The sequence below is a fragment of the Solanum lycopersicum genome, chromosome 3 (genome assembly GCF_036512215.1).
Source record: "Solanum lycopersicum chromosome 3, SLM_r2.1".
In the NCBI taxonomy this organism is placed as follows: Eukaryota; Viridiplantae; Streptophyta; class Magnoliopsida; order Solanales; family Solanaceae; genus Solanum; species Solanum lycopersicum.
Genome location: NC_090802.1, coordinates 25195901 through 25213523, shown reverse-complemented (window position 1 = coordinate 25213523; position 17623 = coordinate 25195901). Strand labels below are relative to the sequence as shown.

General features: G+C 35.8%; 1 protein-coding gene and 1 long non-coding RNA gene across 2 annotated transcripts; both read right to left on the bottom strand.

Annotated features, from left to right (window-relative positions):
• Positions 1 to 1188: 1188 nt before the first annotated feature.
• On the bottom strand, positions 1189 to 10782 carry LOC138347752 (large ribosomal subunit protein eL38-like). Its single transcript, XM_069296060.1, has 2 exons — positions 10695 to 10782; positions 1189 to 1471 (listed from the first exon to the last, which is right to left on the bottom strand). Exons 1-2 carry the CDS (start codon positions 10746 to 10748, stop codon positions 1316 to 1318), a joined length of 210 nt encoding a protein of 69 aa, XP_069152161.1. The 5' UTR covers positions 10749 to 10782; the 3' UTR covers positions 1189 to 1315.
• Positions 10783 to 13108: 2326 nt separating this feature from the next.
• Positions 13109 to 17066, bottom strand: LOC138347751 (uncharacterized). Its single transcript, XR_011220286.1, has 4 exons — positions 14740 to 17066; positions 14308 to 14434; positions 13805 to 14088; positions 13109 to 13679 (listed from the first exon to the last, which is right to left on the bottom strand). It is a non-coding gene; the product is annotated as an uncharacterized lncRNA (long non-coding RNA).
• Between the last annotated feature and the right edge of the window lie 557 nt (positions 17067 to 17623).

Here is a 17623-nt window from a genome sequence, read left to right as displayed (position 1 = left end):
TGTTAAAAATATATGAATTTTTTTAACATATATATGAAAACTGTATAAATATTGTATTAATTAATGTGAAACTATATAATAATGAAACTGCTTTTACAGTTTAGGTTATTTTAAATTTAGTTTAATTACTGTATTCATATTTGTGAAACTATATACTAATGAAACTATTATAATAATTTTTAATTTAATTTATTTCAAAAAAATAGAATATATTTGCATTTTCTGAAAACTAATATTAGGACGATGCTACTCCAAATGTTGCACAGTTTGATAAACCTCCAACGAATCAGCCTTCAAGTTCAATGGGTGGATACGTTCACATTTCAAACACAGATGGTATGCTATATACAATATTATGACATGTATGTTCTTTTACAAATTTATTTTGAGCTAAAGATTTTTTTCTTATCTAGATGAAGCTCAAAAGTCAATTGGTGATTTTTTCAACGACGACTTACCTAGATCATCAACTTCAAAACCACCAACTTTGGATGATTACCCTGATTTTACTATGACACAAATCATTTCACTTGATCCGATTCTAAACGCTACCACAACACCAAATGTGCAACCAAGACACAAGAATTTCGGCAAATATGAATCTTCTCCTTATATTCGACCGTCGAAAGTCGAAAACAATTCAAAGAGATTTCCAGTTTTCTTCCCAATCAAACATCCATTCGCAAGTCACAATGATTTTGACGTTCCAGCTGATATGATTGACCAGTTCAACCAATGGGGTATGAAAGATGTTTCAAATAGGCTTGGCAGGTATAGATATATGTATAAATCATATTATTTTATTTTACATTTAATAATATCAAAATTTTATACAAAATTTATTGCAATATTCACAGGAAAACAGCATATACAAATGTGAAAAATATCTTTCATCCTCAAATGGACTATAGCGTTGTCAAAATCGCAGAAAAAGATTTTTTCCACATAATGAGTCAACCGGACAGACCTTGGGAGGACGGGGTAAAACATACTTTGAATCAATATTATGAATAATATGTCTAAATTATATGTTACTTGATGTTTGAATTGTTGTATTTAATATTGTATGATTTGTGTATGTATTGAGGTATAAAATGAAATATTACTATATATGAATTTAGTAAAAATGTTATATACCTGCTATTTTATTAGTTATAAAGCCACGTCGTGTGTGTATATATATATATATTTAGAATGAACAGAACTTTAGATATTCAACAGGATAAGAATGGTAAAGGAACATAATAGTTCTACGAATTCTTGAGTATCTTCTAATCAATCTAGTGGGGGAGGGGACACATGAACTCTTGCATCTTCAAAGGTCTTGGATGCTCAAACCTGGAGGAAGTGACTGCTTCAACTTGTCAGCCTTCTCAAAGTCGGACACACAGAGTGTGTAAAGGTACTTGGAGCAGCGAACCTTGAACTTTACCATGTCCTTGTTCTTCTTGATCTTGACAGATCGTGCATCCTTCTGTAACAACCTGTTTAGTTGTTTTAAGCAGTAGATTTTATTTTTGGAAAAACAGACTGAGATGACGGAACCCACGACGGACCTCATGGACACGACGGACCGTCGAGGGGTCTCGTTTTAAAACACTTAGAAATTCTGAAAATTGGGTACTGAGAATCGACTCTCTGAACTCTGTGACGGACCTGCAGGACGGACCGTCACAGGCACGACGAACCGTCGTGATCCGCCATTTCAAAACACTTCAACTCTTGAGAATTTGGTACAGGGAACGATTCTCTGAACGTCGTGACGGAAGTGCAGGACGGACCGTCGTAGGTACGACGGGCCGTCACAGACTCCTTAAGGAAATCGAGTCTCTGACGAACCTGCATGACGGACCGTCGCAGGCGCGACGGACCGTCAAAGGTTGCGTAATCCCAGTCAGAGTCGGATTTCTGGTTAAGTTTTAAAGGGGCGTTTTGGACTATTCCTGCTATAATTATATATTTCGTGGGTTTATATTAATAACTCAATTTCTTGGAGGATAAAAGAGGTAACCTTGAGTTAAATTGTGGGTTATTATTGTCATCTTTTACACTTAATTACATGTTAATTAGGGTAAAAGAAAGAGGGTTTGAATAAGAAAAATAGAAAGAACAAAAAGAAAGAGAGAGAAGGGAATCGATAGAGAGAGACGCTCGAGAAGGGGGAAAAACACAAAGCTTTGAGAAAATTTGCTTGCTTGATCACGAATCTTCGGTGGAGGTAGGTTATGGTTTCTTTTATGCTATTCGTAGTAAACTCTTAATAGCGAATGATATGTATGGGTAGTATTGTAAACCCTTCTATATGCTTAATTGTATGTTTGCATGAATGTGATTATATGATTGTGATAAAATAAGCATGATGAAGCTATTGAATCCTAAATCTTGAAAGATAACCTAATCTACTTTGTTAATGATGATGCCTTGGTATAAAAGAAGGCTTGATGAACGAAAGTAGTGAGATTAGGGGATCGGGTGCCACGTTCCGGTACCAGGATAGTATATGAGGATCGGAGTGTCACGTTCCGGCATCAGGATAGGATATGGATCGGTTGCCACGTTCCGGTACCAGGATAGTATATGAGGATCGGAGTGTCACGTTCCGACACCAGGATAGAATATGGATCGGGTGCCACGTTCCGGTACCAGGATAGTATATGAGGATCGGAGTGTCACGTTTCGACACCAGGATAGTATATGGATCGGGTGCCATGTTTCGGTACCAGGATAAAATATGGATCGGGTGCCACGTTTCGGTACCAGGATAGAATGAGGATCGGAGTGTCACGTTCCGACACCAGGATAGTATATTGAGGAGCGGAGTGTCACATACCGACACGAGGGGAATAAGGATAATGAATCTTGAAAGATGTTAATATATTCAATCTAATGAACCGAATTCCCAAATGAGTATGATGAGGAGGCGTGAGTCCTCATTGATGTGCTTGGTGTTGTAACCAAGGGTTATGGTAACTGTAAATGCTGCATGCTAAGGATATTAGTTGATTTTATGATATTGCTTAATATATACTGTTTTCTATTTTGAGTTGGCCGATGATATCTACTCAATACCTGTGTTTGTACTGACCCCCTACTTTTATGTTTTCTTCTTTGTTATTTGTGGAGTGCAGCAAACGTGCCGTCGTCTTCAACTCAACAGTAATTCTAGCCAGTCTTCGTCACACCGGATCTTCAGGGTGAGCTAATGCTTCTAGCTTGGACTGGATCTTCTTCCTCATGTCTTGATGCCTTGAAGTTCCGGCATGGACTAACTTTTATTTGTTTTAGCTTCTTAGAATACTCTTAGTTTAGTAATTTGATCATAGATGTTCTTGTGGTGATGACTTCCAGATTTTGGGGATAATAATAGTTATTGATTTTATTAATGAGTTAAGTCTTCTGCATTACTTTCTATTGATATTATATTGAAATGTTAAGGTTTAGATTGGTTGGTTCGCTCACATAGGAGGGTAAGTGTGGGTGCCAGTCGCGGCCTGGATTTGGGTCATGACAAACTTGGTATCAGAGCATTAGGTTCGTTGGTCTCATCACACAAGAACGAGTCTAGTAGAGTCTTAAGGAACGGTAGGGGGACACCTTTACTTTTCTTTGAGAGGCTATAAGACTTTAGGAAAATTTCATTCTTTCTTTCGTGCTATTACTTGGATCCAATTGGTATCTAGGTGATACAAATTGGTATCTGACCATCTTCACTCTATTTCGCAGACGGTTAGAACTAGAGCAACGACTGCACCAACATCAACACCGGCAAGACAAGAAACATCTGAGCCAACCACTGAGACTGTAGTTCGAAGAGGAGCAGTGGCAAGAGGCTGCGGTAGAAGTCGTGGGAGGACGTCCTCTAGAGGAAGAGGACGAGCGCCTAGCCCATCTGGTACTAGGGCGGTGACTCCTCCACCGGCTGAGGAAGTTGTAAGAGAGGGTGAGGAAGGGGAGAATGAACAAGTGCAGAATGAGGAAATGCCACCCCAACCTACCCCAGAGATGATCAATCAGGTTCTGGCTTATCTTAGCGGGTTATCTGATCATGGCCAGACACCTCCAATGTTTTCTGCACCAGCACCTCAGGTTCCGGAGGTACAACATGCGGCTACTATGGCTCCCCGCATGGATGCCTTATTGGACATAGGCACGTTTCCACGTCTGATTACTGGGCCTATAATGACAAATGATCAGCATGAACTTTTCAGTAAGTTCTTGAAATTGAAACCTCCAGTCTTCAAGGGTGCTGAATCTGAGGATGCTTACGATATTCTGGTTGACTGTCATGAGCTACTACACAAGATGGGTATAGTAGAACGGTTTTGTGTTGAGTTTGTGACTTATTAGTTTCAAGGGAATGCCAAAATATGGTGGCGGTCACATGTTGAGTGTCAACCAACAGAGGCGCCACCTATGACTTGGGCATCATTCTCTAGCTTGTTTATGGAGAAGTATATTCCCCGGACTTTGAGGGATAGGAAAAGAGATGAATTTTTGAGCCTAGAGCAAGGTAGGATGTCGGTTACTGCATATGAGGCTAAGTTTCGTGCATTATCCCGGTAGGCCACCCAACTATGTTTCAGTCCACAAGAGCGGATTTGCCGTTTTGTGAAGGGGTTGAGATCAGAGTTGCGGATTTCAGCCTTACAGGTAGCGGCTACAGCGAAATCTTTTCAAGAAGTGGTAGACTTCGTAATAGAGGTAGAGGGAGTGAAGCCAGATGACTTCACCATGGCAACTACATCAAAAAGGTTTCGAAAGGGAGGTGAGTTTAATGGTTCTTACTCTAGAGGACAAGGTTCCGCAGGTTACTCAGTCCGACCAATTCAGTCTTCACTACAGAGTGTAGTTGGGGGTCCACCTCAGACCGGTCAACACTTCTCTGAGAGACCTATGCATGAACCCAGAGAGTGCTATGGATGTGGGGAGATTGGACATATTAAGAGATATTGTCCAAAATAGAGTTACAGACCTCCAAATGTTAGAGGTAGAGGTGGTCATGGTAGAGGCCGTTATTCTGGAGGACGTGGTGGTCGAGGTAATGGTGGTCACTAGAACGGCCGACGTGATGGGCAACCTGGAGCCATTACATCACAACAAGGTAGGGACAACAGACAAACAAATTAAAGGGCCCATTGTTATGCTTTCCCTGGGAGATCGGAGGCGGAGACATCTGATGCTGTCATCACAGGTAATCTTTCGGTTTGTGATTGCATGGCTTCTGTATTGTTTGATCCTGGATCCACATTTTCTTATGTATCTTCCTCATTTGCTAATGGTCTAAATTTACATAGTGAATTACTTGATATGCCTATTCGTGTTTCTACTCCGGTGGGTGAGTCTGTGGTAGTTGAAAAGGTATATAGGTCTTGTTTGGTGAACTTTGTGGGGAGAAACACTTATGTAGATTTGGTTATCTTAGAAATGGATGATTTTGATGTAATTCTGGGTATGACTTGGCTTTCTCCGCAATTTGCGATCTTGGATTGTAATGCTAAAACGGTGACGTTAGCCAAGCCTGGGACAGATCCGTTAGTGTGGGAGAGTGACTACACTTCCAATCCGGTGCGTATCATCTCCTTTTTTTGTGCTAAGAAAATGGTTATTAAATGGTGTTTAGCTTTCTTGGCACATCTCAAGGATGACACTACCCAAGTACCTTCGATTGAGTCGGTTCCGGTGGTCCGTGGGTTTCTGGATGTGTTCCCTGTAGATCTTCCTGGTATGCCACCAGGTAGGGATATTGACTTCTGTATTGATCTTGAACCGGGTACTCGCCCCATTTCTATACCCCCTTATAGAATGGATCCCGCGGAGTTAAGAGAGTTAAAGGCCCAACTTCAAGAATTGTTGAACAAGGGCTTCATTAGACCAAGTGCATCTCCTTGGGGTGCTCTGGTTTTGTTTGTAAAGAAGAAGGATGGGTGTTTTCGGATGTGCATAGACTACCGGCGGTGGAACAAGGTAACCATAAAGAACAAGTATCCTCTTCCTCGCATTGATGACTTGTTCGATCAGTTACAAGGTGCTTGTGTCTTCTCTAAGATTGACTTGAGATCCGGCTATCATCAATTGAAAATACGGGCAACGGATGCGCCAAAGACGGCTTTTAGAACCAGGTATGGGCATTACGAATTTGTAGTGATGTCTTTTGGTCTTACGAATGCCCCTGCTGCGTTCATGAGTTTGATGAACGGGATTTTTAAGCCATATTTGGATCTCTTTGTGATCGTATTTATTGATGATATACTGATATACTCTAAAAGTAAGGAGGAACATGAGGAGCATTTGAGAATGGTATTGGAAATGTTGAGGGAGAAAAAGCTTTATGCCAAGTTCTCTAAGTGTGAGTTTTGGCTAGATGCAGTGTCCTTCTTGGGGCACGTGGTTTCTAAGGATGGAGTGATGGTGGATCCTTCTAAGATTGAGACAGTGAAGAATTGGGTAAGACCTACTAATGTGTCAGAAATAAGGAGCTTTGTTGGGTTAGCTAGCTACTACCGCCGATTTGTCAAGGGATTCTCTTCTATTGCTTCCCAACTGACGAACTTGACTAAGCAAAATGTTCCATTTGTATGGTCGGATGAGTGTGAGGAAAGCTTTCAGAAGCTCAAGACTCTGTTGACTACGACACCAATTCTCACCTTGCCAGTGGAAGGTAAGAACTTCATTGTTTATTGTGATGCATCCTATTCGGGTTTGGGTGCAGTGATAATGCAAAAGAAGAATGTGATTGCTTATGCTTTGAGGCAATTAAAAGTGCATGAATGTAACTATCCAACTCATGATTTGGAATTGGCCGCGGTAGTGTTTGCATTAAAGCAATGGAGACACTATTTATATGGGGTTAAGTGTGAGGTCTATACGGATCATCGTAGCCTACAGTATGTCTTTACTCAGAAAGATTTGAACTTGAGACAGAGGAGATGGATGGAACTACTGAAGGACTACGACATCACTATTTTGTATCATCCGGGGAAGGCGAATGTTGTAGCGGATGCTTTAAGTAGAAAGGCGGGAAGCATGGGAAGTCTAGCTCACTTGCAAGCTTCTAGACGCCCATTGGCTAGAGAAGTTCAGATTCTGGCTAACGACCTTATGATACTAGAAGTAAATGAGAAGGGAGGATTTTTAGCTTGTGTGGAGGAAAGATCCTCCTTCCTTGACAAGATTAAGGGAAGACAGTTTGATGATGAGAAACTGCGCAGAATCCAAGATAAGGTATTGCGAGGAGAGGATAAGGAAGCCCAAATCGATGAGGAAGGTGTTTTGAGGATCAAGGGAAGGGTATGTGTACCCTGCGTCGATGATTTGATCAACACTATTCTGACAGATGCTCATAGTTCAAGGTATTCGATACATCCGGGTGCAACCAAGATGTACCGTGACCTAAAGCAACACTTTTGGTGGAGTAGAATGAAGCGTGATATTGTGCATTTTATTGCCAAATGTCCAAACTGTCAACAAGTAAAGTATGAACACCAAAGGCCCGGAGGAACACTTCAGAGAATGCCCATTCCTGAATGGAAGTGGGAAAGGATTGCAATGGATTTCGTGGTTGGTCTTCCAAAGACATTGGGAAAGTTTGATTCTATTTGGGTAATTGTTGATAGGTTAACAAAGTCTGCTCACTTCATTCCGATCAAGGAGACTTACAATGCAGAGAAGTTAGCCAAACTTTACATCTCGGAAGTGGTGCGATTGCATGGGGTTCCACTCTCCATTATATCAGATAGAGGTACGCAGTTTACTTCTAAGTTTTGGAAAACATTGCATGCGGAATTAGGTACTAGGTTGGACCTTAGTACTGCGTTCCATCCTCAGACCGATGGTCAGTCTGACGAACGATTCAAGTGTTGGAGGATATGCTTCATGCATGTGTGATAGAATTTGGTGGTCATTGGGATAGCTTCTTACCCTTAGCAGAGTTCTCCTACAACAATAGCTATCACTCAAGCATTGATATGGCCCCATTTGAGGCACTATATGGGAGAAGATGTAGGTCTTCCATTGGTTGGTTTGATGCATTCGAGGTTAGACCTTGGGGTACTGATCTTTTGAGGGATTCGATAGAGAAAGTGAAATCTATTCAAGAAAAGCTTCTAGCGGCGCAAAGTAGGCAAAAAGAATGCAGATCGAAAGGTTAGAGACTTAGAGTTCATGGAGGGTAAACAAGTCTTGCTGAAGGTTTCGCCCATGAAAGGGGTGATGCGGTTTGGTAAAAGGGGTAAGCTGAGTCCAAGGTATATTGGACCATTTGAAGTACTTAAGCGAGTAGGGGAGGTGGCTTATGAGCTAGCCTTGCCTCCAGGGCTGTCCGGAGTACATCCGGTATTCCATGTGTCAATGTTAAAAAGATACCATGGGGATGGAAACTATATTATTCGTTGGGATTCAGTTTTGCTTTATGAGAATTTGTCTTATGAGGAGGATCCTGTTGCTATTTTAGATAGAGAAGTCCGCAAGTTGAGGTCAAGGGAGGTTGCATCCGTCAAGGTGCAATGGAAGAATCGACCGATTGAAGAAGCCACTTGGGAGAAGGAGGCAGATATGCAAAAAAGATACCCACATCTGTTTAAAGATTCAGGTACTCCTTCTCGCCCTTATTTCCTTCTTGTGATCGTTCGGGGACGAAAGATGGGTAAATTGGTATCTATTGTAACAACCTGTTTATTCGTTTTAAGCAGTAAATTTTATTTCTGGAAAAACAGGCTGAGATGACGGAACCCACGACGGACCTCATGGACACGACGGACCGTCGAGGGGTCTCGTTTTAAAACACTTAGAATTTCTGAAAATTGGGTACTGAGAATCGACTCTCTGAACTCTGTGACGGACCTGCAAGACGGACCGTCACAGGCACGACGAACCGCCGTGATCCGCCGTTTCAAAACACTTCAACTCTTGAGAATTTGGTACAGGGAACGATTCTCTGAACGTCGTGACGGAAGTGCAGGACGGACCGTCGTAGGTACGACGGGCCGTCACAGACTCCTTAAGGAAATCGAGTCTCTGACGAACCTGCATGACGGACCATCGCAGGCGCAACGGGCCGTCACAAGTTACATAATCCCAGTCAGAGTCGGATTTCTTGTTAAGTTTTAAAGGGGCGTTTTGGACTATTCCTGCTATAATTATATATTTCGTGGGTTTATATTAATAACTCAATTTCTTGGAGGATAAAAGAGGTAACCTTGAGTTAAATTGTGGGTTATTATTGTCATCTTTTACACTTAATTACATGTTAATTAGGGTAAAAGAAAGAGGGTTTGAATAAGAAAAATAGAAAGAACAAAAAGAAAGAGAGAGAAGGGAATCGATAGAGAGAGACGCTCGAGAAGGGGGAAAAACACAAAGCTTTGAGAAAATTTGCTTGCTTGATCACGAATCTTCGGTGGAGGTAGTTATGGTTTCTTTTATGCTATTCTTAATAAACTCTTAATAGCGAATGATATGTATGAGTAGTATTGTAAACCCTTCTATATGCTTAATTGTATGTTTGCATGAATGTGATTATATGATTGTGATAAAATAAGCATGATGAAGCTATTGAATCCTAAATCTTGAAAGATAACCCTAATCTACTTTGTTAATGATGATGCCTTGGTATAAAAGAAGGCTTGATGAACGAAAGTAGTGAGATTAGGGGATCGGGTGCCACGTTCCGGTACCAGGATAGTATATGAGGATCGGAGTGTCACGTTCCGACACCAGGATAGGATATGGATCGGGTGCCACGTTCCGGTACCAGGATAGTATGTGAGGATCGGAGTGTCACGTTCCGACACCAGGATAGAATATGGATCGGGTGCCACGTTCCGGTACCAGGATAGTATATGAGGATCGGAGTGTCACGTTCTGACACCAGGATAGTATATGGATCGGGTGCCACGTTCTGGTACCAGGATAGAATATGGATCGGGTGCCACGTTCCGGTACCAGGATAGAATGAGGATCGGAGTGTCACGTTCCGACACCAGGATAGTATATTGAGGAGCGGAGTGTCACGTACCGACACGAGGGGAATAAGGATGATGAATCTTGAAAGATGTTAATATATTCAATCTAATTGAACCGAATTCCCGAATGAGTATGATGAGGAGGCGTGAGTCCTCATTGATGTGCTTGGTGTTGTAACCAAGGGTTATGGTAACTGTAAATGCTGCATGCTAAGGATACTAGTTGATTTTATGATATTGCTTAATATATACTGTTTTCTAGTTTGAGTTGGCCGATGATATCTACTCAATACCTGTGTTTGTACTGACCCCCTACTTTTATGTTTTCTTCTTTGTTATTTGTGGAGTGCAGCAAACGTGCCGTCGTCTTCAACTCAACAGTAATTCTAGCCAGTCTTCGTCACACCAGATCTTCAGGGTGAGCTAATGCTTCTAGCTTGGACTGGATCTTCTTCCTCATGTCTTGATGCCTTGAAGTTCCGGCATGGACTAGATTTTATTTGTTTTAGCTTCTTAGAATACTCTTAGTTTAGTAATTTGATCATAGATGTTCTTGTGGTGATGACTTCCAGATTTTGGAGATAATAATAGTTATTGATTTTATTAATGAGTTAAGTGTTCCGCATTACTTTCTGTTGATATTATATTAAAATGTTAAGGTTTAGATTGGTTGGTTCGCTCACATAGGGGGGTAAGTGCGGGTGCCAATCGCGGCCCGGATTTGGGTCGTGACACTTTCCTCCTTGCTGTTAGGAGGAAATCCTTGATCTCATGTATTTGCTTGGGCATGATTAGGTCTTCAAATTAGGGTTTTGCTGCTATTTCTGCTGCTGCTGAAGGAGAAGACCACCACATCGTATATTTTTTATATCCGTATGTTGTATTAGTATATACTTGAACTCTATTTTAGTTTACGTAACAAATGCTATTTTTTAGAATTATTTGAATTTGTGTAATAATTGATGTACAAATTTAAGTAAAAACTAATGCATTACTAATCTATGAATTATGTATGAAACAATTTTTATGTTTGCATTATGTGTGTATGAACTATGTATGCAATATGTATATATATTGTTTATATAATGTGTGCACATACTGTTATAGATGTGTATATGTAAAATTATGTATTATCTTTGCAAGAAGGCAAAATACTCCCAAACATCAATTTCATACAGGACTGTTGGCTGTTGAATTATGGCGTGGATTGACAACATTGAGAAACAGTGGAGACTGTCAGATTGCGACATGAGATCAATTTCCCCCGACAACGATGTTGGTCAGTGTATTAGAGGATTTAAGCTGCTTGCTAACATTTCTTGGGGCAGAATCGACGAAATCCTTATCCTTGTCAATATTTCTGAGAAATTCCATTGGTTTCTTGTTGTATTCAGAATCAAGCGTAGAACTCTACATGTATTCGATTCGGTGAGTGGCGAAGTTGTTCACAACAAATTAGTTAAAGAAAGTGTTGATAAACTTGCAACCATGATATCATTATTTCTGACAAGTACAGGATTTTATGGCAAAAGACTTGATCTATATGCAAACAATATCCCTGAATATCAAAACAAGTCTCAATCCGAACCTCTCAAATCAAACACGTGACACATGTTCTTCAACAAGAAGACAGTTTCAAGTATGTAATCTCTATACTATATTGATTTCATATATTAATTACTATAGAAATTTTTTAATTTTAAATTGGTTACAACAATTGTGGTCTATACACCTCTCTTTTTGCCGAATATATCAGCAATGATATTTTTGATGTGTCTGATATTGATGTCGATGCAACATATCATCGTCATAGGTATGTCACGTTACTTTGGAACTATGCAAAATCAAAGAATGAAGAGGAAGCAATAAGCGACATTGAAGTTACGGGTACAGTTGACAGCAAGTATGGTAGACCTCGCACTCAAAAAGAAAAAGTTATGGACACTACAATTATTCCACTCCAAGACCACAGATAGGAAATAGAAAAATTTTATTGCACGCTTTGCATTCACTTTTGAACTACTTGTTTTTTCAAACAATATAACAATTTATGATATTTTCCATTTTTTTATTAATATGAGTTTCAATTTTGTTTATATAATTTATCAATGTTACCTTTATTTTTGTATGAACTGATTACTACGTTTATACATGTAACACAACACTTTTACTATCTTATCTTTCAACTATGACAAATATCATATATTTTTTGATACACATACATTATCACTTCTGTATAAATATGCATCCAATGTGTATGCATATTGTTTGAAATATTTGCAACTTTATATGAACTAATTTAACAATACATTCATGTACCAAAATATGTTGAAAATGGTTTATCATTATGTATGAACTTTTGTATGAAATATGTATAAATTATGTATGAACTTTTGTATGAAATATGTATGAACTTTGTATCATTATTATATTTGAATTTTGTATGCATTTTGTACACAATTTGTATATCAGCGGGATTCATTGTACATTTTAGAAATTTTAAAAAAATAGTAGATCCATATAATATGAATGTTGTATGCACTATATACTATGTATGAAATTTTAATAATAATTGTATACATTAGTTAACACTTATACTATCTTATATTTCGAGTATGATAAATATCATATATTTTTTGATACACATATTATCACCTTTGTATAAATATATATCAACTATGTATGCATATTTTTTGAAATATATTGCAACTTTGTACGAAATAATTTAACAATTCATTCATGTACCAAAACTTGTTGAAAACATTTTATCATTATGTATGAAACTTTGTATGAAATATGAATAATTGTATACATTAGTTCACACTTTTATAATCTTATATTTCGAGTATGATAAATATCATATATTTTTTGATACACATACACATCACCTTTGTATAAATATGTATCAACTATGTATGCATATTATTTGAAATATATTGTAACTTTGTATGAAATAATTTAACAATACATTCATGTATCAAAATTTGTTGAAAATATTTTATCATTATGTATGAAACTTATATGAATTGCGTATGCCATAATTAATAGATGTTAATTGATGTATGATTTATTTTATTTCATTTTTGTATGAATTTTGTATGAAATTTGTCTTTCAGTAGTATTCATGTATGTACTATGTACTATGTATGAAATTTGAATAATAATTGTATACATTAGTATACATTTATAAACAGTGTGTTTCACTGTTAATGATACCAAAATGCAATACATACATAAAATATTGTGTCTAACAGTCAAAACAACATAAACACAAGAAATCGTTTTTTAAGCACTGGATAATTTGAACATGTCTTTCTGTTGTGTCCAACTTAACGACATCTACTGCAAGTAATTTTTGACCTTTTGAATTTTACGTCAGCAAACCCCTTTCATCGCTCAAGTTTTGGTCTTCCCGTTGTTTTCTTTGGACCGTGTGGCATCATTTAGGCTCTGAAATATAACTTGGTATATCTCATGTAATCTCACATGGGATAGGTTTAACAGGATGACATATGCATCTTTGAAATTCTTCAGTCTATAAAAAGCAGAATAAAAATCTGCTTCATGCAACTTTCTGTGTCTAAGAACTGTGATTATATGACCACATGATATTTCATAATGTTGAAATCTCTCGCACTTACACATATTTGTGTTCAAGTTTACTATGTACTTCTTTGCTCCTTCAGCTACATCATGCATATCTGGAGTTGAAGGTATCACCTAAACAACAATTTCAATGTGAAATTGTTAATATATATATGCCACTAAATTTTTTAAAATAAAATACATTTAATTATTATTGAATTGAGAAAAAAATATTCTCATATTGCAAGACAAAACAATACTTTTTTGGAGATACAAATCATTTTTTTGTCAGATTAGATGTTTGTTTTATCAGCCTCCTCATTGTGCTTGTGAATCCATCTTTGAATTGTTATCCTCATAAACTCAAGAAGTGAAATCACTTGGCGATGTTTGAAGTCATGGTCCATGTGCTCTTACAATTCAAATAAGCTCTTGATCATTAGGTATAACCAATATCAAATAAGTACGGTTTTTATTCGTGGATCAATCTGGTATATTCTTCTCATAATCGTCTCAAACTGTTGTTTTGTATAAGTCTTTGCCACTGTAAAAAATAAAATCTTCAAATCTTCAGTATTCCTATTGAAATTCGTCAACACATTACATGATAGGTGTCATATGCAAGCATAATGTTCACATTGAGTATATACAGTGGCAGTCCCTTTTTATATGCTCTCATTTCGATCTGAAAACAAACTGTATAGTAATTTGTTTTATTTTCACAGTTAAAAAAACTTCTAATTATAATTTACTTTGAAATTACCTAGTAGTTTGGCATATGATTTGGCCGGATCTCCACGCACCAATTTTATTACTTTTTCTTTAGCTCTCCATGCATGTATGTATATTAGCGAAACACCATGCAATTTCAACATATCATCAGCTATATCCTTTGGAGTGTATACAGTAGATGGATTAATATAATTATCCATTACTAGGACAACTACAATGTTAGTTATCCCCTGACGTCTTGCATACACTCTATATCTAACAGAACAAGTGTGTTCAGCATTGTACTTCCTAACTTTGAATAAACTTGATTTATTCAAACTAGATGCATTCATCATTCAAGAACAACTCTCAGAAAGACAAATAAGGTGATAATTGTTTAACAAATAAAAAAATATACATTTAAATTTTATAAAGCAAAACAAATCAAATAAAAATATAAATTAAAACAATGACGTCTACTTACTTAGATGCATTCGAATGCGCTACACGAAAACTGAATTTTTCGACAAGTCCAACATGCCTCATCACCTCCTTAAGTGTTTCCCTATTATTGTAATTCTGATTCTCAGGTACAAATAGGTTGGAATGGTCACTTATTACATCATTATCTCCATTCAAACATATAGAATTGTTAGAGTATAAATCAATGTTAGTTTGTGTTAAACTAACTTCAGAATGTATTCTATTAGTAATATATCCAGAATCTTGATTATACATCTCACAATCTTTCAAAGAGATGCACAATGGATATTTTGTAAAGAAATCTAAAATTACTCTCTTTTTATCTAGAGAAACCTTACCCCAACACCATTGTGAATACTAATAGGTGGACACATATCACTAACAATATATTTTATCTCAATAGCACTTATATTAACATCTATATTAAGTTGCGATATTATCGCACTAACTAGACCACTATACAAAGTAGACACATCATATATGATGCCCTCTATCTAAAAATCGACATATTTACCTGTTTGACAATATTAAAATAAAAATTAGTACAACATAATACATATTAATTGTAAAATACCTATCATACACACTTATTATACCTTTCAAAAAACTATACCATATCGTAATTACTTTGAAAAGATAGCTCATACACATAAAAACATAAATTCATACCCATTTCATATACAATTAATATACATTTCATCATCACATGTCATTTCTACATTTTTTTCTCAAACAGAATATCTACAAAAAATAAAAATAAATTTCATACACATAATGAAAACATTTCATATAGAATAATTTTCGTTTACCAAACAATAACATATATTCAAAATATATTAAATACTAACATAATACATAATTCACTCACAAACTAAATATCTACAAAAAGTAAATACAAATTTCATACACATTGGGAAATATTTCATACAGAATTTACCTTCGTTTACCTAACAGTAACATATATATTTAAAATATACTAAGAACTAACATAACACATAATTCATTCACAAACAGAATATCTACAAAAAATAAATACAAATTTCATACACATATTGAAAAAATTTCATACAGAATTACCTTCGTTTACCAAACAGTAACATATATTCAAAATATACTAAATACTAACATGATGCATAATTCACATACAATTCATACACAATTATTAAAAAGTACATCATGTCACACATAGAAATTGCTATCCACAACAACATTCGTACTTTAAAAACACAACAAATTGGAATCTTCAATTTTATTATAACTTATACATTTATATAGTTACGTTCTTTTTTTGAAATATGATTTATAATAAAACAGTGTTTCATACAAAAAAATAATATTATATAATGATAACAACCAAACACAAACCAACAAAATATAACAAATACCAACTTAATGAATTTCACCTTCCACCATGTTTAATTAATATAGATAAAATGTTGTTCATCACAACAAATCACGTTTTTTCAACAGCAAAATGTATTCAATCAATACAAAAAAAAAATGAAATCTGCTAAAAAAATTGAGAGATACGCGAGCAATAAATACAGATTTTACAATGATATCAATTTGTTAGAGCGTTTTAAGGAAATAAATCACAACTTAATTTGATTTTCAACTAAATTGAGTGTTTTAAGGTAACCAGATATAATTAGATTATTTTTTAAATTTCCTTAAAAGGTGCTAATCAGTTATCTTTCTATTAAATGTATTTAATTGAAATAAAAAAAAGATGTTATTTTTCATTTCAAAATTGGTCCTTTTTTTTATTAATTATTTAAAATTATTTAAAATTTAATTTTCTATTTTAATAATATGCTATAACTTGCTATATTAAATGTTATACATTGAAAGACAAACTCTAATGCTATAGATTGAGAATATTATTATAAAATATGCTATATACCTAATTTTAACGTCGCAATGAATTTGCTCAAACTGAAATGAAACAATTAAAACTTAGTTTTCATGGCCAATCAATGATAAAAAATGAAAGCAACCTTCTTGTGAGTACATTTTAAAATGACAAAATTTATCTCGGTCATGAATCAGATCTAGATTGTGGGCAGTTTTCTTGATGGTCATTATTAAAAGTTTTTTCTTTACCATTTTGCTATGAAGAAGATATAATTATTATGAAATTATAATAGTTGATTAGGAATTAATTAGTGTAAAACATAGTTAAAAAAAAGAAAAGTTAAAAGTAATAAAGAAAACAAAACAAAAATATATATAAAAAATTATAATTTCTGATATGGCGTTGACATAACGTTGATGTGATAGCGGACCTAATACATTACATACTATGAGAGTAGTGTTACACACACCACGATGGTATTAACTTAATTTTAAGTAGTAAATGTGTGTAATAGATTGGCATGATAATTGCAACGTGTAACTGATTTTCAGGACAAATTTAAAGAAGAATTTATGTCTTTTCCCTAAAAATGAAGAACATGATGACTACATGCATGATTTAACACATAATCTTCACATAAGAACATGCTTTTGATGAAAACAAGTAAATTAAGGGGCTGTGTGCCCAACAAATTTATAATTTGAAATCATGACTAAGGTAAAATTGAAGTTTTGTTTGGATATGCAATTTTAAGTTATATATTTCGCTCATAAACATAAAATCCCCATGAACTATAAAATTATTAAAATTGCGTCAATTCTTTATACAACCTTACCAAACAAACAAAAGTTCATAACAAAATTATAAACACATCACAAAGTTATTCTAAAAAATTCCAACATATATTTATTTTTCAATCAAAAAACGAAATCAAACATGAGTTGCAATAAATACACTATCACACAACTATGTTCTCACTCTTTGACATTCTCGCAAAAAAATAATCATATATAGATGTAATTTTTTTTTG

What these genes read in the sequence shown, in the direction of transcription:
- LOC138347752 (XM_069296060.1), bottom strand. Translation starts at nt 10,748, where the DNA reads ATGCCCAAGCAAATACATGAGATCAAGGATTTCCTCCTAACAGCAAGG. An exon ending in TCCTAACAGCAAGGAGGAAA is followed by an intron (nt 1,472 to 10,694) that starts GTGTCACGACCC and finishes TTGTTACAGAAG; the next exon opens with GATGCACGATCTGTCAAGAT.